Here is a 22,563-nt window from a genome sequence, read left to right as displayed (position 1 = left end):
CCATGGAATGGAGCTGATGAATGAGCCGCTTTCCCTGGGGAATAGGCAGTGCCTCTTGGGAGAGGAACCTCTGCCATGCAGTCTGTTCTCCGTGGCTCCATCTTCCAGATCGGACCATGGCAGAGCAAACCTGAGACCACATCCTGTCTGGCTCCTTCCCGGCTCTTCCCGTTTCCCTTCCTCCCCTGCTGGCTTGTCCTGTAGGGTATTCTGTAGAACAGCACCATGTCTTCAGACTACAGCTGTTGAGATCCTTCTGGCTGCACAGGATGATTCATTCAGCATGTCCCAATCCTCATGAAAGCCATGAGATGTGCTTATGTATGCTCAAAGCCATTTTAAAAGTGTAGACAAGAGGTTTAAAAACTGAGAACAACTCCCGAGGATATCGCATGAACCCTAAGATTCAGGCAAAGCCTTATTCTCTACACGTGCCTTGTGTGTCCTTTGTCTTCTTTTGCTTTAAGCCGTTTTGATTTGTTAGAGTGGGCTGACAGGCAGGCCTGTGTATCTTGTCCCTCTGGGAAACTTGCTTTTCACACAGCCACAGGGCACAGCATGGACCTCTCACAGACGTGGAGATAGGACATGTGGAATCTTGATAGACCTCCTTAATGACCCAAAGGGAGAGGTGATTGTATCTAGCACAATATTTTAATTTTTTTCACTTCAGAAATTCTGGCATTCTTATTTTTAAAGTGGATAGCCTACATTATATTTTCAGCATGAATTCTACTAATGAAATACTTTTGATTTATTAATCAAAATGTACTATAAATAAACTAGTCTGGATAACAAAGAATTTGACAAGAAAAGAGGAATGTGACTGTATATAAATGGGAAATTGACTATCATCTATTTTTTACTGGCCATCATAAGCATATCCATCCACGGAGAACAGGCAAGAGTCGAGAAAATATGAACTCTTCCTTACCTTAGTGGGAGACTCCTTCCACTCTTCACGCAAATGAGACCATCAGTTTCACTCTACCTTGAGAAACATAGGTGGTTTACCAGTCCCAGAAGCCTATCTAGTGTTTGCAAAGAGTCCCAGACTATGGGATCTCGCAGCATCTGTTAACCGACTCTGCCTCTGACGTCATAGACAGTATCAGGAACGAGCAGCAGCATAACTTATGCATGGCTTTGTGGCAGGGCCGCTGCTTTGTCTCAGAGATAAGAACTGGATAAGAGCCTAAGAAGACAGCTCTTCTCAACCAATCTCGTCATAATAGGGCTCAACTACAAGCCTAAAAATGCTGTGTTGTGTGGTACTGAAAAGAACTCAGGCCTCAGGTTCTTGAAAGTCAGAGGTGAATTGCTGAGCAGTTTTATATGGCTTATTTCGAGTTCCTTCACAGGTGGATTTTCATGTAAATTTGGTTGGTGAACAGACATCAGGCTGCTGCTTCTTGAGAACTAAAAACAGAGGCAGAAGCTTAAACTGGAGAGAGAACGCTTAAAATGTGTTAGGCGTGTATGTCTCCTATATATCATCTCACAAATCAGCTTCATAATTGTAACTATTTCTCGCTGTCAGTCTGTCTGTCTCACTATGGATTCCAGGTTGTTTTTAGGCACAGTATGAGTATTACAAGCAAGTACCATCATACTTGGTCTCCAGTTTTGTCTTTTAGGGGCAGAACTTTGATTTAAAATTACAATAGGGGAGCTGGAGAGACGGCTCAGCAGTTAAGAATACTCGTTGGTCTCGTAGAAGAACTAAGTTCAGTTTCTAGCACCCACATGGCGGCTCACATCCACCTGAAACTCTAGTTAGTAAATGCCTGCTGTCCCAGCGTGGGGGACTCTAATTAGGACCCCTAATACTCAGAGAAAGCCAGGTAGGGTGTGTGTGCAGATGGCTCAGCAGTTAAGAACCCTTGTTGCTCCTGTAGATGGCCTCAGTTCAGTTCCCAGCACCCACATGATGGCTCACAACCTTTGTGACTCTGGTTCTAGAGGATCTGACACACTCTTCGGGCTTCCAAGGGCATTGCGTGCATGTGGTGCACACACATACATGCAGACAGAAGACACATACACATAAAATAAGCCTAAAAACAAAAAATTAAAAAAAAGTCGGGTGCAGTAGTGCATGTGTCACCTCAGCACTGGAGAGAAGGAGAGAGCCGGATTCCTGGTGTTCACTGGGAAGCCTATTCAGTGAGCTCCAGGTTTAATGAGAGTCTCTGACCAAAAAAAAAGGTGGCAAATATTTGAAAACACCCAGTGCTGACCCCTGCCTCCATATAAGCATGTATGTACATGCATCACTCCTATGAACACACACAGACAACACAGGTACATGATTAACTGGTGAAAGATAAAATGATACGAAAAGGTGTTCTTTGCAAGAAGTAATCAGGGGTGGAATGCAGCCAGCATTTTACTACCTTGTGGGTTCTTCTTTCTTCCACCCTTCTCTACCTTTTTTGCCCTTTCAACCCCTTAACATTATATGTGAGAGGAAAGGAAAGCGATTCCTGAATAAAGTCAGGGGTTGGAAAGGGGGCAACATTATCATTAGACTACTTCCTGCTGATTAGGGGCATTGAGCTTCTTGGGACAAGTATGATCTTCATTGTCACGATATCTAATTTCTTCTTCGTGCATCACTACTTAACAAAGAGCAACCAACAGCAACCAACGAACAACCAATAACCTGCCCACTCTCTCAGGGCCCTAGCATTTACACACCCTCTGAAAAGTTCCCCGAATTCCAAGCATCACACAATTGCAGAAACTATCTGCAGCTGGCAAAATCACACTCGAGCCAGAGCACGAGGCAAATCATAGTCAACTGCTTCAAAGCAGGCCATATCTACAGACCTGGGATCAAAATGAAAACATATTCTTATAATATTAATGTGTTTTTTTAAAGAAACCAGAGTTTCAAAATTGTCACTACAGTAGAGTGTTGTACTGGATTGGATGATGTTTCTCTCAAACTTATGTCCACTAGAAACCTGTGTATGCAGTCTTATTTGGAGACGGGCACCTAATTCAGCTATTCCTGGTGAGGTAAGCAAGTGAGGAGGAGGTCCTATCAGAACCCCATTCAGTAAGATAACCTCGTAAGAGGGGAATTTGGACAGAGACATGGGAGGACTGATGGATGTATCGACCATGAGATGTGTTCACTCCATGGGCTCTTGAGAGCCACCGGGTGCTAGGAAGAGGTAGAGAAGGTTTGGGAGGAATTGTGGCTTTGCTGCCAGCTTCTATAGCCAGAACTTGATTGTAAGACAATCAAGTTTTACAATCAAGTTCTATTGTCCTAAGTCATTCAGTTTATTCTGGTATCTCTAAAATCTCTAACATCTGTGTTACCATAACACAAAATAGACTGTACTACAAAGATTTTTTTAGAACCAGAATAGTTAATTTCATAATAATGGAAAGAGTCAACATACCAGGAAGATGTAACAACTATAAGTCAAAGTATTTTAATTAATCAATAAATTAATCAATTAACATCCTGAGTAGTCAAAGTGTTTTACCACAGCAACAGAAAAGTAACTAATTTATACACTGTCAATAAACACAACTGGCTATGGTCATAGAAGAAACAACCTAGGCATCTCTCTAAGGTAAAAATACATCTTGCAGCCTCATAGTCATGCAACCAAAGCTGTCAAGTAAAGGGAGAAATACACACTTCAATAACTGCAGTTGTGGGCTTCAAAGCCTTGTGTAAATAAGTAGTAAAATTATTCGTCATAAAACTAACAAAATTTGAACAGACCATCAAAAAGGGCACCCTGCTCAGCATAAACAGAACTCCCCACTTAGTAGGCAGAGACCATCGTTCTGGTTAAGAGCACACGAAATATTTCCACAGACTACAGGCCACGCTGCACATGATCTCGAGGATTAAAAGGGTGGAAAGCATGCGAAGTATTCTCTACGATCACAATCAATTTAAATTATGGATCAACAACAGAAAGAAAAATTGAAAAGCCTGAAACAATAGAAAATTAACACACTGTAGCGGTTGACGGAATGCTTAAGCCAGGCCCAGTGTCACACTCTCTTCCTGTTGCCTGCTGATGTGGATGTAGGGCTCTCAGCTTCCTCTCCTGTGTGGAATCTGCTGGCATGTCATCATGCTTCCCACCATGACATTAATGGACTAAACCTCTGAAACTGTAAGCCAGCCCCAATTAAATGCTTTCCTTTATATGAGTTGCTGTGGTCACGGTGTCTCTCCACAGCAAGAAAACACTGACTCAAAGTCTATTCCAGGAATTGTCGTCTACATACAGAACTATTTTTCCCTTAAGGGACTTTTCTCTGTTCAACAGTTTCAAGTTGTTAGTACTAAGGAGCCAAGACTCTCTGCAGGGCCACAGCCAGAGCTAAGACGAGTGAACTGGACAGGGAGAGCGTATTTAAAACACATACCATTCATGTGTGCTTTCTAGTTCGCTTTCTGTTGTTCTGATAAAAGTCCTGACCAAGAGCAACACGGAGAAGAAAGGGTTTATTTGACTACACATCCCAATCACAGTCCATCATGAGGGCAGGAGCCTGGAGGTAGCAGCAGAACCCAAGGTCACAGAAGAATGCTGCTTATCAGCTTGCTTCTCATGGTTTCCTGGGTCTGCTTTCAGTACAGCACAGGACCACCTGCCCAGGGCTGGCACCACCCACAGTGGGCAGGGGCATCCCATATCAATCATAAATCAAGAAAAATGTCCCCACAAAGCAATCTGATGGAGGCATTTTCTCACCTGAGGTGACTTTAGTTAGTGGCAGGCTGACAAACCTACAGCTGGCCCTGTCACTACAACAAATACCCAAGATAATAATCTCATACAGAGAAAGGATTAATCTGTCACCGATTGGCTCTGTCTCCCTTGGGCTGGTTGCAAGGCAGCACACCATGGTAAGAACACACGACAGATCAAAACACACTCACCCAATCACCAGCCATGGAATAAGAAAGAGGAGGTGTTAAAGTTCTTTTCACAAAACTGTGTTTGTTTCTCAGTTTTCTCTTAACCTGGTTTTCACACAAATAATTGAGACTCTTTTATATTTGTTTAATAATAAGCTTTATAACATAATAACTGAGCAGTTATTACTCCATTCTTAACCCCCTGAGCTAATATGGTTTCTTCCCAGTTTACATCACAGTGATACTTACATTTTATAGCTTCCCTGCTCCATGTCTCCTTCTCGATTAAACCTCTGATGTCTCCTTCTGATGTCTCTTGGACATCTCCCATCGCTGAATCCCCTACATTCTCTTCTCCCTCCTCCTCCTCTGGCTGGCAGGAGCTTAGCCCTATTCTCTCCCTTGCTCATTGATTGGCTGTTAAGTGGCTTTACTGGCATATCAGGGGATAATTGGGGAGCAGAGTTAACACAACATTGAGTCAGGAGAGTCTCAGAACAAGGACTGCAACCAGATGTGGGGATACAGAATTCAGCATTTGAATTACACAATAACCTTATGCCTACAATGGGGGGACTGGGTTACCTCCAGAAGGAGAAGACAGGCCTAAATTCCAAAGGTCCAGATTAGGAGTGAAGCATGCCGCCTACAGGTATTGGTAAGAACTTAACATCCATGTGACAGGGACTAATTCCAAGGGGGATGGGAAGTCTAAGTTTCGGACAGAGTCCTCCCTCTGTAAGATGACAAGGAGGCTCCAAGTTCCCGGCATCCTGCATCTAAGTAATGGCTGCCGACAAAGCTGACGATTTTCCGCAGCTCAGAATCAGACTGGGTAGTTTTGCATTATTTTTCTGTGTCACCACTCACCGTGACAAAAGGGACCAGGGTGGCCCCATTAGTGTAGACCTGATATTCATTGCCCTAAGTGTTGGTCTCACTAGACCCTCGAAAATCGGTGCACGGAGGGGGGAGAGAGGAGTTTTTATCACTATGAAAAGGAGTACCAAAACCCAAACGAACAAACGAAAATGAGACAGTGTCGGGCTGGGGATGTGTTCAACTGGTAGGATGTTTGCTGAGCATGTACAGAGCTCTGGGTGTGATCCCCAGCCCTACATAAAGCCAGGGTGTGCCTGCGGTGGATGGGAGGGATAAGAGAGGGGAGGGCCTTCACAGTGTACTCAGGAGAGAAGCGGTGGAGAGGGTCCCCCTCCTTCCCCCCTGCGTCAGACAAGCTAATTAAACAGGTAAAATTTGGATCTGCTCAGGGCATTTATGAGTGGGTCTAGAGATGCTCATAGTTGGTTTCCTCAGGCTATCAGTCAAAGGGACAAAAATCCTTTAACGGGCTAATCTGCCACCACTCAGAAGGGGAAGCTGAGGTCACACAACGCTGGTGAACTGCAGGACTGTGAGGAATCCAGGGCTTCCCCGGTCCCGTCCTGGTTGAGACTGACCCACGGCAGAGTCCAAAGGAGTCCTCTTCTGCACCGCACAAGCCCCGGCTCAGCAGATGACAGTGTGACAACCCCCACCGCCGGAAACCAACAGCCAGCAGATCGGAAGGGAAGCGCAGCTGCACTTGGACACAGGAAGGAACCTCAGAACTCTAGTTTTTATTTCTTTTGAGAAAGGGCCCCATGTAGCCCAAGCTGGCCTCGGATTCACTAAGTAGCCGAGGATGACCTTGGATACCGGATCTTTCTTCCGTCACCTCCTCAGAAGAGAGGCGTGCGGGATTTTACAGGACCCAGACGGAACCCAGGCCTCGGCGCTGGCTGGGCAAACCTTCTAACAACCGAGCTACACCCCCGCCTGGGTCTTTTGTTTTCATCCATCAAATCTGATTTTGAACTGGGTGGAAGACCGGGACGGACCGCGGAAAGGGATGTTTGCGGGCTAGGATCCGGGGCGCAGCTGGAATCCTTTCCGTCTGTCCCTCGAGCGCGCTTCCGAGCGCCGAGGCCACACGTGCGCCCCTCGCCGCGCGGCGGCCGGGGCGGACCCTGCCCGGGAAGGAGCTCCCGCCGCAGCGGCCCGCAAACCTGCCCCGGGCGCCGCGCGGAATCACGGTCGTGGGCGGGGCGCCGGCGGTGGGCGCGGCGTCCGGGTGGCGCTTGCCACTCGGGCGGTGGCGCGGGCGCCCGGAGCGGACGCAGAGGGGATCCGGAGGCGCGGCCGGGTGTCTGGGCGGGCGGCTGGGGGCTGGGGCTTGGGCAGCGTCCACGGGGGGAGCCCCGCGTCCTGGACCCGCGCGGCGGCTGCGGGGCGCGCTGCCCTTCGCCATGTACACCTTCGTGGTGCGGGACGAGAATAGCAGCGTCTACGCCGAGGTCTCCCGGCTGCTGCTGGCCACCGGCCACTGGAAGAGGCTGCGGCGGGACAACCCCCGGTTCAACCTGATGCTGGGCGAGAGGAACCGGCTGCCCTTCGGGAGACTGGGTGAGCCTTTCCCTCGTGGCCGCTGCGCGCACCGTTCCGAGAGCCAGCGCTTTTGTTTTTTAAGGTCATTAATCTTCCCCCTCGGCGCGAGCTCGCCTTAGCTGATCTAAAACGGGTCCAGCAAGATCTAAACCCGCAGCTGGATTCGGAATGGAGTCTGGGTGCGGTTGTCCTGTCTGCTGACAGTGACCTAACCCTGCAGCCAGGGTCGGCCTGGTCCCGGAGCTTCCCTGGGCCCGCTGCAGGCATCTGCCACCGAGGATTCTGCCCTGTGTGGTGTGGGCGTGGAGGGGGAGTTGTTGTGGAAACCCCAGAGGCATGTGCTACCCAAAGGCCCAGATGAACCGGCAAGGAATTTGGGAAAAACTCATTGAATTCACCAAAGCAGTAGCTTCCAGGAAAGGGGGCTGGGGATAGGGGGCTGTTCCATTTCAGCCCTTCCTTTTAGCTGCACCAAAAGTGTGCACTTGCAGCTGTGCATCTAGTGATGGATCTTACACAAGCTTGGGTGACCTTTAATCTCCTCACCCGCATGGGTACCAAACTGGCGTGGTACCACTTTATTCGAGAACTCCTCTGTAGGAAGGGACAGCAACTCCCTTCTCAACGACGTCATCTAGGAGTTGTCCAGATGGGTTCAACAAGCATCCCACAGCCTTGAGCCTGCTCTCTTGGTCCCCTCACTGTACAGTCATCTGAGGAGGGTCTGCGTCTCTCTGGGGAGCTGGTTCTTCTACAGAAACTCCCTTGGGGGTGGGTTCATTTGAATTCCTAGGACAGAAGGGGAGAGGGAGCGAAGGGGCATCTCTACCTTAGAGAACACCGTAGGCTGTCCCATGTCCTGGGGAGGGGAGGCTTTTCAGAAATCGGTGTGGTCAGAGATGGATGAGACCAGAAAGTGGGTCCTTTGACATTAACTATTTGGCAACCTTCCATAGGGCATTTGAGTGACATTACAGCCATACCAAGATAAGGCTGGTTTGCGGAGGGAGGTATGTTAAGGCTTAACCTTACTGAAATAGTTCAGGGACAGCTTTTCATTACTATACAAGTTTATACCCTAGCATGGCAATGCTGTGGAATGGTTGGTTAGAAGCCTCAGAAATCTCAGAGTAGAACATGTGTGTGGAAAATGATGTCCCTGTGTTAGCTGTGTTCCTCTGGAAGGGCTCAGCAGAGAAAATCCCACAAAACAAACTTCCCTGAAAGTACAGGAGCAGCTGACCAGTTTGCTCCTCCTTGCTTTGCCACTTCCCTTCCTGTCTTCCTAGCTCCTCTTGGCATCTGGCAGTGCCGGATGGTGAGAACTTAGGTAGAATCTTGATATTGACAACACACCAAAAGGCTCAGCTCAGGCTGGGCCGGGGGTAGTTGGCCTTGCTGGTGTGATGACAACGAGAAAGCCTTTGGGACCCCAGTCCTAAGAAGGCACCACATATTTAGCAGATGACCGGCAGACATTTTATTTTTATGGAAAAGACAGCTGCGTCCTCTAACCAAAATGGTTCTAGCCCCTCACTGTTGGGAGTATTCACTTTTTGTCTCAAGTGGGATTCATAAAACCCGAGGAGAAACAGAGGGTCAGGTTCAGGCACTGGAAGGCCAGGACCAATGGGACAAGAGGGTACCAGGTCAACTGTGGATTGGGCCTGTCTTCCCCAGGGAGATGTAAACCAGATAATGCCTGAAAGTTCTGATTTGGTCGTGTGCCATGGTTAGATTAATTATTGTTACCTCTGAGACCTGGCCTTGTTGCTGGAAAGAGACAAAGCATTTTGTTAGGAGCTAATTTTTTTTTTAATAGAATGTATCTGTGTTGTATCATTTTTGTTTCTAATCGCTCGTATTTATTTCATTTTATCCTTTGTGGTGCTGGGGAATTGAACCCAAGGCCTCACATGTGCCGAGGATGCGCTGTCCTCCAAGCCTCCGGTTGTGATGGTAGAAGGGTTTCTGTAGTAAGAGCTGCTGAGATGTTTCCTCGTGGGATAGTGCAGAGTTGCTCTCAGAGCTTCTGACAGGGTCACGTGGCCTTTCCAGGACCTTCTTTCACTTCCTAGTGGCTTCTGGAAGGTCCTGGAGGCAGACAGGCTGTACTCTGCTGCCTACTTTGATGTTTGGAGAAGGTGAGGTTGAGGGTCAATTCGTGGCTGTATTCGGGTAGCCTTGCTCAGCAGATTACAAGCCTGTGTGTGTTAGTCCCAGAGAGGACTGTGTAAGGGCCAAGGGGAAACAAAATAGGAAATACTCAGTCTCCTCCTAATAAGAAAAAGGGAGCCTCGTCCCAGCTGACCTGTCTGTCAGTCTGAGTATTGGGAGTAGGCTACTAAAAGGAAAAGGGAGCTTGGGGCACAGAAACACCAGGCATTCCATGTTTGACAGCCAGCCTGAAAGGAGAGAAGGGGAAGCTGGGCATGACACATCTGTTCTGCACGCTGCCGCTGACATTGTCATTCTGTGCCTGTTCTGTTTCCCTTCTGAGCCTCTTCTTTCCTTGTAGGTCACGAGCCGGGGCTGGTGCAGCTGGTGAATTACTACAGGGGGGCGGACAAACTGTGCCGCAAAGCTTCTTTAGTGAAGTAAGTGTTCCCGAACACCTCCCGTTTCAGTGTCTGTCGCAAATGGCTTTTAGCTCTCCTCTTGAAGCTCTGAGGCCAAGATAAGGGATTATTGTAAGGAAAAAAAAGAAAATCTTTGCCGGTCTGAAAGCCAGCAGATATCAGGGCTGTGGCCTCTCGGTGGCTTTGATTACAGTTTCAGGCATTGCTATGTATCACTTAATAAGACCTGCCTGTCTCCTAGGCCAGGCTCCCGAGAAGCAGAGCCTGACGCTCGGGAAGGGGGGGGGGGGGTGTTCTAGTGTAAGTGATTTCTTGGAAGATTCTGAAGGCAAACCCAAATGGAAGTGAGTGGGGAACAATAGGGCAGGGCGGGTTAGGAGCCCAGCAAAGAGGTGGCTTTAGCTGAAGTCTTATCCCTGGTGCTCTGACGTGGATGAGAGCTGTCACAGCTTGAAGCAGAGTGACTGAGCATCTGCCGTGGTGTCAGTCAGGAGCAGTTCCGCTTTTTCTTGGCATTTGCTCTCCTAGAAGCTTTCCCATCCTCTCTGATTGTGGGGAAAGGGCGGAGGGGTGAGGGGGGGCTAAGTTGCCAGGCATTTCTGCTCCCCGGAGAGAGGTGCGCAAGCTGTCAAGCATCTAGGGGTCCCTGAGAAGACACTGGGACAGAAGGCAGCACAGTCATCTCCACTGCCTCTCTGAGACATCTCGGTACAGCTAGGTATCACAAGCACAGTATTACGAGGTAGAATTGAGTGACTGAGATCCAGAGGCAATAGCTGGGGGTTCGCCTCAGCTCTTTGAAGAATCTGATTAACAGGCAAATCTTCTCATCCGTCTAAGCCTGAACACCTCCCTCCTAAAGCAATTAGGAGGATTAAGCCAGGTGACGTGTGAGAGGGCCTGGTACATCGTGGGTGTTTGTGCTTTAACTTTCTTCTCTGCACATGGAATGGCAGTAGCTACCTAACTGCAACTCTTGGAGTCTCGTTGCTGTTCTTACTGCCATTTTCATATTTTCATCTGGTCCCTAAGATCAGAGCTATAGAAGGTCTCCTGGATTTCTTCTCTGCAATTCATGTGTGAACAGTCAAATAGCCTTCAGGTAAAGAGACAGTAGGAGATGGGATTCAATGCAAAGTGCTCTTTTTACTTGCCAGTGTTTCTTTTGGACTTAAGAGGTTGGGTGCTTCTTGTAGCATCTCTGTTTGTCTTTGGACATGCTGGTATCTCTCCCATTTTTCTGGGATGGGTTTTCATGATTTAGCAGCAATTCCTAAGAGAATGAGGCTTCCTGAAGTCTTTGTATGATGTATTCTTTTTGTGTTTAGACTGTAAATGGCCAGGGCTGGAAAGATGGTTCAGTAGTTAGGCACACACATACTGTTCTTCCATAGGACCTGTGTTCCTTTCCCAGGCGTGTCACACAGTTCACAACTGCCTCTGACTAGCTCCAGGGCATCTGATAGCCTCATCTGGCCACTGTGAGCATGCCCACACAGAGACATGAAGACAAAAGTAGAATTTTGCTTTTATAAGTAGGAAGCAGGGGACGCTATAAAAATACTAGTGCTTTGCATATTTGCTTATTCAACAGCTGTGGCGAGTCAGAGAATCCGGGCTGCAGCCATGACCAGTTCTATTACCTTGGACAGCACCACTTTGACTCCCAGTGCCCCATTTGCAAAATGGGGTTGGATGGTGGTGACAATTCCCATTCTTTGACCCACAGCGATGTGGGATATCCGAAATGGCATCTTGTAGGTAGTGACGTGACCTGTGTCAGGTGACCTTTGCCGTCAGCAGCTGCAGCAGCTTCCATTGTTCTCGTAAGTGTTCTGCAAGGCGCTGTAGCAGTTCCAGGAGACGCCGGCTCCCTTTGGCGGTGTGTCTCTCTGCCCTGATTGTGTATGGCTTGAAGTGACACTAGAGAGTAAGATGTGAGCTCCCTCATTTTGTGGGTTAGAATGGCACCTGAGGCATGGGGGAGTCAGCTGTGCATTCCAAGGCCACAGCAGTTCATATGGAGCCAGGAAGGTTCTAATCTGTACAAATAGAACAGTTTGGCCGGGCATGCCTGAGAGGGCTTCCAAGAGCCCTGATGGGGTTCTGTGCTGGACCTTGGACAACCTGATCCTTCTTCCTCTCATTTCAGGGAGTATTAGAAATTCGTGGGGAACCCATGGCCACACCTCAGAGCACTTAAAGAACTTTTTAATCTCCTGGCAGGCTTTTTCTCCTTTGAGCATTGCTCCCTTAAAAGTGTGGATGAGCCTGCAGTTGGATGCTCACCTCCAAACGTAAAAGAAGAAATGCAAGGATGTCACATAGAGCTTAGCCTTGGCTCTGTACGGAAGTTTGGGCTTCCGAATGAGGTCATCTTACAAACCAGCACTGCCCAGCAGAAATAGGATGCTGGCCACATGTATAATTTTAGACCCCAAACAGCAAGTGCAAAGAACAGGTGCCATCAATTCAATCTATTTTATTTAACGAATGTACTGGAAAGTTTTATGTTAACTCTAAACAAGCTAGGGTTATCTGAGAGGGGGGAACCTCAGTTGAAAAAAAAATGCCTCCATAAGACCTAGCTGTGGAGCATTTACTTAATGAGTGATTGATGGGAGAAGAGAGGGTCCAGGCCCTGTGGGTGGTGCTGTCCCTGAGCTGGTGCTTCTGGGTTCTGTGAAAAAGCAGGCTGAGCAGAGCTATGAGGAGCAAGCCAGTAAGCAACACCCTCCATGCGTCAGCTCCAGCCCTGCTTGACTTCCTGCTCTCACTGCTTTTGAGGATGGAACTGTGAGCAAAATAAATCCTTTGGTCATGGTGTTGTATTACAGCAAGAGTAACCCCAACTAAGACAATGGGGTAAGTTTGTTGGTAGAACACTTACTTTTAGTGTGCAAGGCTTTGCGTTTGATCCCCAGTATTATAAAAAAAAAAGCAGCCCCCAAAACGATACCCTAAACTATGTTGTCTTTTGACATGCTATTAACATTAAAAAATGAATTCATACTGTTTATTCATTCTGAGTCTTCAAAATCTGGCGTGTACTTGCCTGTCTTAGTTCAGAGGGTACATTTTCACTGGAAACCCTTATCTGAATTTAGATTTCATAAAACTATGGTTGGAAAAGTAGATTTAGGGCTGGGGATGAGGCTCCATTGGTACAGTGATTATCTGGTATGCCCGTACAAACATACACAATCAAACAGTAGATTTCTGTATCCAATTCTTCTGGCATATGTGTATGTAAAAAGTTTTTAATAATTGGGTCATCGATCAGACCTTTCCTTTAATATTCGTATGTACCGTGGTGAGATGGGTTCATTTTTTAAGAAAGATTGACTTGAGCTGGAAACGAAAGCATATCATTTGAAAAACTTAGGTTCACATTAAATTCCAACTGTACGTCAGCTCATTAGCTTAATATTGGATTTAAAGGGGCGTTGAACATACTGAAAAGCAACTTTGTTACTTTTGATGTGTTTTCAATTTTCTTAGTTTGTTTCGCCAACATTCACAACATCATTAAATGTAAAACCTTCAATTTGTTACATGATGAAATATGTGAAATCATGATTATTAATGTGTTATGATATTGGAACACAAATTACTATACGTGTATGAGTAGATCATAAAGTTTTTCTTCCTTGCTCTTTATAAATTTAGCTCATGTGGGTATAATATAAATATATGTGAGATTTTTGTATAACACTACCATTTAAAAATCTATTAATATTGAATGAAATAATGGCTTACTAGGTGAAGAAAATGACTTGGCAAGTATTTCTGCTTCAAGAAAATATGAATTGGAGTTAATACCATAAAATGCTTTCATCTCTCCATCAGAGGATATCAACAGAGAACACTCCCTAACTTCATTGTCTTCTGTCTGAAGTTTTCTAGCTTTCTATTCTTTTCTTTTTCCAACAGTCTCCTGAACTGGTGAATCATCATGGCCTGACGTTAGCAAGTGTATCCTGAGCCATTTGGGCAGCTGTAGCCATGATACTTTTTATAGAGTGGGCCTTAGAACACAAATGTTTCCAGTTTGTATCATCAGATTCAGCGAAGCAAATGTTTCCAGTATGTACCATACGGTGCAATGGAGTAAAAAAGGAAACATGAACTTCCCAGGGAATCCACATTTTAACCCAACCTTGTGGCAGTTCCGTAGAAGTTTCTGCTATGACAGAAAGTAATTTTTTACATGTAGATGGAATTCTTTGACAGATGCAAAATATTACAAGATGGCTGTAGCGTGAGTTCAGCATTGTTTCGGCCAGTGGTTCTCGACATGCAGGTCGCGGGCCCTTTGAGGGCCACGTATCAGATATCCTGCCCATCAGAAATTCACGTTTATGATTCATAACACTGCAAAATTACACTTAGGAAGTGGCCACAAGAATAACTTTATGGTTGTGGGTCACCACAACATGAGGAACTGTATTAAAGCGTTAGGAAGGTTGAGAGCCATAGGTTTAGGCTGAACTTTGACGATATTTTTCCATATAAGCATCCCAGAGCATTAATTGGGCAGCATCTGCTTATATAACTTATCTAAGGTTAAGGAAAACTTCAGTGTTTTTAAAATTTTCAGTTCATTTTTGATGTTACAGTTTCTAGGCAATGGCTATTTGGGGTTTAATTATAAAACTTGAGAAATATCAATCTTATTTAGGGTTCCTATGGCTGTGATGAAACACCATGACCAAAAGCAACTTGGGGAGGAAAGGGTTTATTTGACAACATCCAATCTGTAGTCCATCATGGAAAGAAGTCAGGATGGGAACCTAGAAGCAGGAGCTGATGCAGAGGCTATGGAGGGATGCTGCTCACTGGCTTGCTCCTTATAGATTACTAAGCCTGCTTTCTTATAGAACCCAGGACCACCAGCCCAGGGATGGCACCGCCCACAATGGGCTGGGTCCTCCTCCATCAATCACTAACGAAGAAAATGCCCTTCAGCCAGATCTTAGCATGAGTGCATTTTCTCAGTTGAGGCTCTCCTCTCAGATGCCTCCCTCCTCACACTGACATAAAATTGGCCAGCAAGGGTTTTTCTTTTTACCTTAATGTAACTTGTCTCATCATCTGTCCGTGCACAATGTTTTTTTTTTTTTTTCTTTTTGTGTGATAGCTACTTTTTCATAGCGACTGAAGTTACAAGTTTAGGTCCTGTTAAAAAGCTGTTGGCAGGCCAGGTAATGTGCAGCTCAGCTATAGAGGACTTTCCTGGACGTGGGAGTCCCCGGGTTCTGCCCTCAGCACGGCAAGGGGAAAATTATTCAAGAATGTTTTTGCTCAAGGATTGGAGAGATAGTTCAGTGGTTAAGAGCACACACTGCCTTTCAGGAGGGGGGGTAAGTTTGGCTGCCAGCACCCACAGGGCAGCTCATGATCAGCTCCAAACTTCTGCTCTAGGGGACCCTATGCCCTCCACTAGCTTGTGTGTTCACATGTGCACATACACACACTCACACACACACACACTCTCTCACACTTAAATATAGTGAAATAAATAGTTTTAAAAGAATGTTTTGCCTAGCTATTTATGACTTCAAACCACTAATATTGATTCCTTCTTGGTGTGGAGGAAAAATTGCTTATCAAATATTCTTTGCTGAAAATGTTGCCTTTACCACAAAGACTGCTTTTTCATTTTACTGTGCCTTGACCAGAGCAGATGACACTGATTGTAAATTTGTGTCATATCTCTTCTAGTTACTTCATTTACTTATTCATTTTTTTTTCTTTCTTCTCCTGGGCATTTTCTTAGCTTCCGTGTCCCTCTTTCAATTTCTTGATAGTACACCATTGTTTTAAACATTTTAAATTGCCAATATTTGCCCTGTTATTTTAAGTGAAGGAGTGTTTGGCAGGCATGTCTGTGTATACCACATGCATGCAGTGCCCGAGGAGGCGGGAAGAGAGTGTCAGAGCCTCTGGAAATGGAGTTCCAGTTGGTTGTGAGCCACCGTGTGGGTGCTGAGAACGGAACCCGGTCCTCTGCAAGAGGCCAGTGCTCTTAACCACTGAGCCATCTTTCCAGCACCAATATATTTATATATATTTTAAACATTCTGCCTTAGATGACACTCATTTGGTGTACATAGCTAGCTCTGCCCATTCCATAGTAAACGCGTACCATTTCATGCATGCACAGGAAGAAGCACTGCCGGAGCTGAATTAAGCTGTCATTCCTGGACAGAACCGTCATGCTTTTGTGTACACTCGTAGAAACGACACTGGGATGGGACCTCAATGTAGCAACATAGAAACAGCGGAAATGCTACCCTGATAAGTTAATAAAGTGCTTGCTGGGGAAAAAAATATTATTACAGTGCATTGGTTTTCTGATTAAATTTAGAAGTAGTTTACAGTTTACTTCCTGAGTCTTACTGGCCACCATTCAAATGCTCACTGGTCCCACGTAACCCATGAGGACCGTATGGGACAGTGGGACAGAGCTGAACGTGGAGGGGGCTAGAAGTTGGTTGGTTTATATTTCTTAGTCTCTTTGGGTTGAAAGAACTTTCAAATCCTCTTTGTTGTTAAAATTGTTTTATTTAAATTGTGTGTGTGTTTGTGTATGTGTGTGTTGAGCTTGCTTGTGTATTGAGGCCAGAGAATAACCTCAGACCTCAGGTATCATTCTTAGATACTGTCTACCTTATATATATATATATATTTTTTCTGGGTGTGCCTAGCAGCACTTGGGAGGCAGAGGCAGGTGGACTATGAGTTAGAGGCCAGCTTGGTCTACCGAGCGAGTTCCAGGACAACCAGGGCTACACAGAGAAACTTGGTCTTGAAATATATATATATATACATATACTTTTGAGACAGTAGGCTAAGCTGGGTGGCCATCAGCCCCCCGGGATCTGTGTGTCTCTCCCCACCCCCGCTCTGTGGTCACAAGTGCACATCACGTCATGTTGCTGCCTACACAGCAAGCTCTTTACCAGCCGAGGCTCCCCAGCCATTTTACCGTAAATCTTAGTTTGAAATGTCATTTTGCTCTTTTCTTAGACTGGGTTTTGTAGATGAATCGAGATTTAGAACTCACATGAGCAGTTCTGTTCTCGACAGAAGAGGGGATGGCAGCTTCAGGGAGGTCTGTGCTTGGCTAGGCTAGACCTCAGTGGCTCTAATTGCTGGTGGTGGGTTTAACATGGGAGTTAGGACTTGGGAGTTAGGAGCTTGCATCCTGCCTGGGCCTCGCACATTTGTGATCTAGGAACCTTATACCTCTGTGACTCAGTTCTCCATGTGAAACGGGTTCCTGAACCTCCAGCTCTGGGTGTGGCAGGAGAGTGGCGTGGTGGGGAGCCCTTGTATTTACGTGCCATGCCCAGGGCCTGACTTCGTCTTCCGTGGTGTATGTCATTCTGGGGGCAGAAGGCATTTCCTGTGGTCCACTCCTGCCCTGTGTCCCACTGGAAGGATTCCATCTTCATTCTGTCAGGATAACAGCCTGAGCTAAAATCAAGGTATAAAGGATTTAAAATAGTATTTGGATTATTTAGATTGAAGAGTTAAGTAGGCTGAGAAGTTTCTCCTAGATTTTTCTCCAACTGGGCCAAGATAGTATTTTTGCTAGTTGTTCAGATATTTTCTCTCTTTTCACTTTTTTTTTTTCCAGTGTAGATCAGGTTGGGCTTGTACTGTAGAGACCCACCTGCCTCTACCTCCCAGTGTGCCCTCACTTTTATTTGGATTTATCTAGTATAACATATTGGTGGAAAAGTGTCAGTTTAGGGTTATATTGAGTTTTATAGAGATACATTTAAGAAGAGTTAAATTTTGAGCCTTGTGGGTTTTGTTGTTGCTGTTTTGTCGTTGGTTTTGAGCCAGGGTCTCCTATATTTCATGCTGGTCTCCAGACCTTGAACTTCGGACCCTTTTTCCTTCTACCCCTCAAACACTAGGATTACAGACATCCACCACCAAGTCTGGCTTGTGCGGTGCTGAGGGTTCCCCACAGCCCTACACTCCCAGCTCACCACGAGCCTTTGAATTAACCAGGACATGGCTTTGGAGTCACACCAAACAGTGTGATGCGTTAGAATATATATGTCCATGGAGGCTCAGAGTGAAAGGAAACCAGATCAGGTTTTGCTTATCTTTTGGAAAAGCTTTGGGAGAAAGCAGCAATCTTTCTGAGCAAGAGGTCAGCTCACCAGAAACGGAGACTGACCCCCTGTCACCCTCCAGGTTAGTTAAGTCCAGTCCAAAGCTGTCTGACTGACCCTCTGTCATCTGCTAGGCTCGTCAAGACCAGTCCAGACCTGTCTGAGTCCTGTACGTGGTTCCCAGAGTCCTATGTGATCTATCCAACTAACCTCAAGACACCAGTTGCTCCAGCACAGAATGGCATCCAGCTTCCAGTCAGTAACACAAGGACAGACGAGAGAGAATTCTTCCTGGCTTCTTACAACCGAAAGAAAGAGGACGGGGAAGGCAACGTTTGGATTGCAAAGTCATCAGCTGGTGCCAAAGGTAAGTTGCCATGGCTGCGCACTCTGCCAGTTGTAGGATCCTCTTGAACGTTGTTCAGTGGTACATTGGGTTTTAATGATATTCTGTCTCTTTGTTTGGAGCGTGGGGCATATAGATGCACATGTGGAGGTCAGAGAACATCCTTCGGGAGTTTCCTCTCTCCTTTCAACACATAGATCCGAGGGACTGAACTCAGATCATCAGGCTTAGCAAGTGCCAGTACCAGCGCCTTTACCCACCGAGCTGTTTCACTGGCCCTTACTGATGTATACAGATGAATGAGTCCTCTCAGAAGCAGAAGATCATGCCTATTTTATTTTATTTTATTTTTTTGAGATAGGTTCTCATGTAGCCTAGGCTGGCCTTGAATGCAGACATGGATGACCTGAAAGTCCTGACTCTTCTGTTTCTGTCCACCAGAAGGCTAGGATTACAGGCGTGAACTCTCATGCTTGGTGTCATTGGGTTGTGGGGGTAAAACCCGGGCCTTTCTGCTTGCCAGGCCAATGCTCTACCTTCTGAACTTCAGCTGTAGCCCTTTAAAGACCTTATGTCTATTGCCTAGTGTTTATCCCTAGTGTGCATTGCCTGAGTCTTCACTCTAAGCTCTGGATATCCCCACTGTCTCCAAAAGGCATTTCAAACTCAAAGTGTCTAGGACAGAGCGTTTCATATCCATCCCTGCTTGTCCACCCAACTGCTCCTCCTTCACATTTCCTATTTAGTGTGTGATCCCGCTGTCCACCCAGTCTCTGAAGCCCCAAATCTCGGATCTCTCCTTTCCTTTACCATCTGTATGAGATGTGTCAACGTCTCGCCTGGGCCACCTTCGATATCTCTTCAGGCTTAGGTTCTTCTGTTCTACCACCCCCGAGCTCAATCACAGCCACCGTTCTCTCTAGCCAGTTGCTGAAGTGGGCCTCTCCGCCAGCTGTCATCTGGCCAGGCAGAGTGATGACTGAAAAAAAAAAAAAACAACGCAGATCTGATTATGTTACTTCCTGATGCATTTAGGAGGGCGCCAGGGGCCTGGTGGGACTCCACACTATTGGACGCCTCCCGGTATCTCTGAAACCATCTCCTGTTCTTGGCCTTGCTCACTGTGCTGCAGACACAGAGACTGCCTTGGATCCCTCAAGTAGATAAATTTGCCTCTATACCTGAGATGTGTCTTCATCAGCTCAGACATTGCCTCATCAGAGAAGGCTCCTCTGGTCTAAAATGGCCTCCATGCCTGTATCTTAAGCATGTATGCAGAAAGATACATGCTTTCTGTATCTTTAACCTATGTGTGTTAGTGTCTTCCCAGGACTCAATCACATCTTCTGGCCATTTCCTTGATGTATTATAGTCCCCACATGAACACGGACTTTCTGTTTGCTTCTGTACCTTCCACACAGGCACTCAGTACACGTGTGGAATGGATGCCTGAAGAGGGAGGAGCCTCATCCTATCAGCTCAGACTTAAATAGAGAAGGTTTCTGATGTAGTGAGCACAGTCTCCCCCGTAACTGCTGTCATGTGCTATTTTTAAATCATTGCATCTTGAATTTATTTTTTTCACGGTTTGGAAGAGCACCTGGCCAATTGTTACTCATTTCTGTCCCTGGTCCATTGGACTCCAACTTCTTTTCCTCCATCACAGGATAGGAAGGCATCCCTTGGAATCTCCTGAAAATGGTCGAAGTGAGCTATTGCCACAAGCTGGGGCCTCACCTGCTTCTTCTTTTCTCTTGTAACTCCATCTTAAGTACTATTTTTAGTTTGATTCTGCCGGTAAATTGGGGACTTGGAAGAGAGATAGGCATCTATTGGCATTCTAGGTTGTGGCCTGGGAGTCAGGATGCCATTGGGAGGATTATTGGTCCCTGGAACCCATTAAGACAGCACAGAACGGCACCAAAGCAGCAGGAGGGGGGGAGCAGAAAATAACATTTTGAAGAATTTTGTTTTAAGGGACGAGATGAGTGTCTATGAGCATTTAACAGGGAGGTTACTAAACAATCAAATTAATGGGATGAAAACATGGCTTTTATGCTTGTTCAACAAGTATTACTTATACCTACTCTATGCTTGGTGTGGTTGGCTCAGAGTTTTAAATATATCAACATCTAGCTGCTGTCCATCACCATCATGATTCGTCTCCGTCCTGGGCCACTTCACTTCTCCCGTGGAGCCCCATTCCTTTCCTGCACCATTGTCCCAGTCTGCGTGCGATGCAACTGATAGGGCCTGTTGAAGTAAAAGCAGATGGGGCTGCATCTGTACCCTATCCAGTCTGCACATGGCAGGATGGAAACTGGCACCTCTCAGCTTTAGCCTATGCACTGAGTGAGTGAGTGAGTGAGTGAACAAGTGTGTGGGGATTCAGGATTAGAAGAGACATATGACGCACAGCCTCTTCAGGGAGGTAGGACAAATAACACAGGGGCGAGGCAAATAGATGTGTCTTTTAAATGTGTGTGGGCTCTGCATGTGTGTATGTCTGTGCACCACATGCATGAAGTGCCTGAGAAGGCCAGAAGAAGGCATTGGATCCCCTGAAACTGAAGCTGCCGTGCGGGTGCTGGGGATCGAAACTCAGTCCTTGGGAGAGCAGCCAGTGCTCTAACCACTGAGACGTCTCTCCAGCTCTTATTTTTTATAACTTTTAAAAACTACCGTCACCTAGTAAATGTAACAGGCATAGGAAAATGGCAGAGTTACAGTCTTATCTCAAATGTAATTGCTTTTAGTTTTTGTTACCTTTCTTCATAAATGGGCAAGGCCCGGTTCATTCACCGTGATCCATTGCTTTTTTTTTTTTATGATAACATGTAGAAAGAAAATTAAAAAGAAATGAACTGCCAAGATAGAGCATGTGTATGTAGCTCAGAAGGCCAGAAGCGCCGGGAGGATTATGAATGAGGTCAGAGAGCACTTGCAGAGTGAAAACAGTGTGTCCATGGACTGGAGAACTCAGAGGAGGAAGCATGTCAGTTCACCCAGCTGTGCAGGTGATTCCAGCTAAGAGTGCAGCAGGGTTTTCCTACAGATGTAAAGCTTCTAAGTTTTATATGAAACAGGCCAGAGGGGACGTTCAGTGATCTTGAAAAAGAGAAAGTAGAATGACTCCCTCTACTCAGTAGGGGATACTCAGCATACCATGCCACCCTAGTGCCCAGGACACCGCAGTCTGGCAGAGGGACAGAAGCATGAGTCCACAGAACAGGTTCAAAAACTCAGAAGGAGATCCAGACATTTATGTCCGCCGGAATTTTTCACAGACATTTATGTGAAAGGCATTTGTCTTCGCTTCTTTTCTTGCTGCTATGATAAGATACCCCGACGACGTGAGTTAAGGAAGGAAGGGTTAATTTTCCATTCACAGTTCAAGCTACAGTCCACTGTGGCCAGGGGAAGTAAGGCCAGCAGGAGCCTGAGGCAGCTCCTCATGTTGCTTTTGCAGGCTGAAGAAGACAGCAGTGTATGCCTGCTGCTCAGTTCCCACTTCCACTTACAGTCCAGAACCCCGTGCCCAGGAAACGGTCTCACCCACTATTAAGATGGGTCTTCCCACCTCAGAAAGTGTATTCAAGATAACCACCCTGCACACGGTACCCAGAAGCCCTGCTTCCCGGGTGACTCTAGAGTTCATCCGAGGGACAACACTAGCAACTGTCGGTAAAGGAGAAAGATGGCTGGGGTGGCTCACGGGGGTGCTCACTTACTCTGCAGGCATGAGGATCAGGGTTCAGGTCCCCAGAATCCATGTAAAACCCAGGTGGGCATGACAGTGCCCTTGCCATTTTGGTGCCTGGGAAGCAGTAACAAGGGCTCCCTGGAGCTAGTTGGCTAGCCAGACTAGACAGAATGGCAAACTCTGGTTTCAGCTTGTGACCCTGTCAAATATATAAGATCAAGAAGAGCAATTTGAGAGAGATACCTGGCATCCACTCCAGGCCCCTGCACATATGCACCCCCAAACATGGAAACCATCATGCACACATGCACATTGCATGCTCATACACATGCAAAAGGAGCTAGCCATTTCAATAAGTGTTGCTATATACAGTACATGTTCACGGAAAAGAAAAATTAACCCATCCAAACCTAACTCACAGTTCATGTAAAAGGTAAAACTGAAATTGGGTGAGAGAGGAGCAAAGAATC

General features: G+C 46.4%; 1 protein-coding gene across 2 annotated transcripts in view; it reads left to right on the top strand.

Annotated features, from left to right (window-relative positions):
- Positions 1-6,463: 6,463 nt before the first annotated feature.
- The window catches only part of Ttl (tubulin tyrosine ligase), a 29,158-nt gene continuing 13,058 nt past the window's right edge, over positions 6,464-22,563 (top strand). Inside the window, exons 1-3 of one of the 2 annotated variants that reach the window (XM_021641959.2) lie at positions 6,464-7,348; positions 9,849-9,927; positions 18,179-18,411. In XM_021641959.2, coding sequence (XP_021497634.1) covers positions 7,192-7,348; positions 9,849-9,927; positions 18,179-18,411 — 469 coding nt within the window. In that variant the 5' untranslated portion in view covers positions 6,464-7,191. Of the gene's footprint in view, positions 7,349-9,446; positions 9,475-9,848; positions 9,928-18,178; positions 18,412-22,563 lie in introns of those variants that run through there. The other variant, XM_060371916.1, reaches the window with a different exon arrangement.

This window comes from Meriones unguiculatus, chromosome 18, assembly GCF_030254825.1.
Source record: "Meriones unguiculatus strain TT.TT164.6M chromosome 18, Bangor_MerUng_6.1, whole genome shotgun sequence".
In the NCBI taxonomy this organism is placed as follows: Eukaryota; Metazoa; Chordata; class Mammalia; order Rodentia; family Muridae; genus Meriones; species Meriones unguiculatus.
This window is presented reverse-complemented; position numbering and strand designations above follow the sequence as displayed.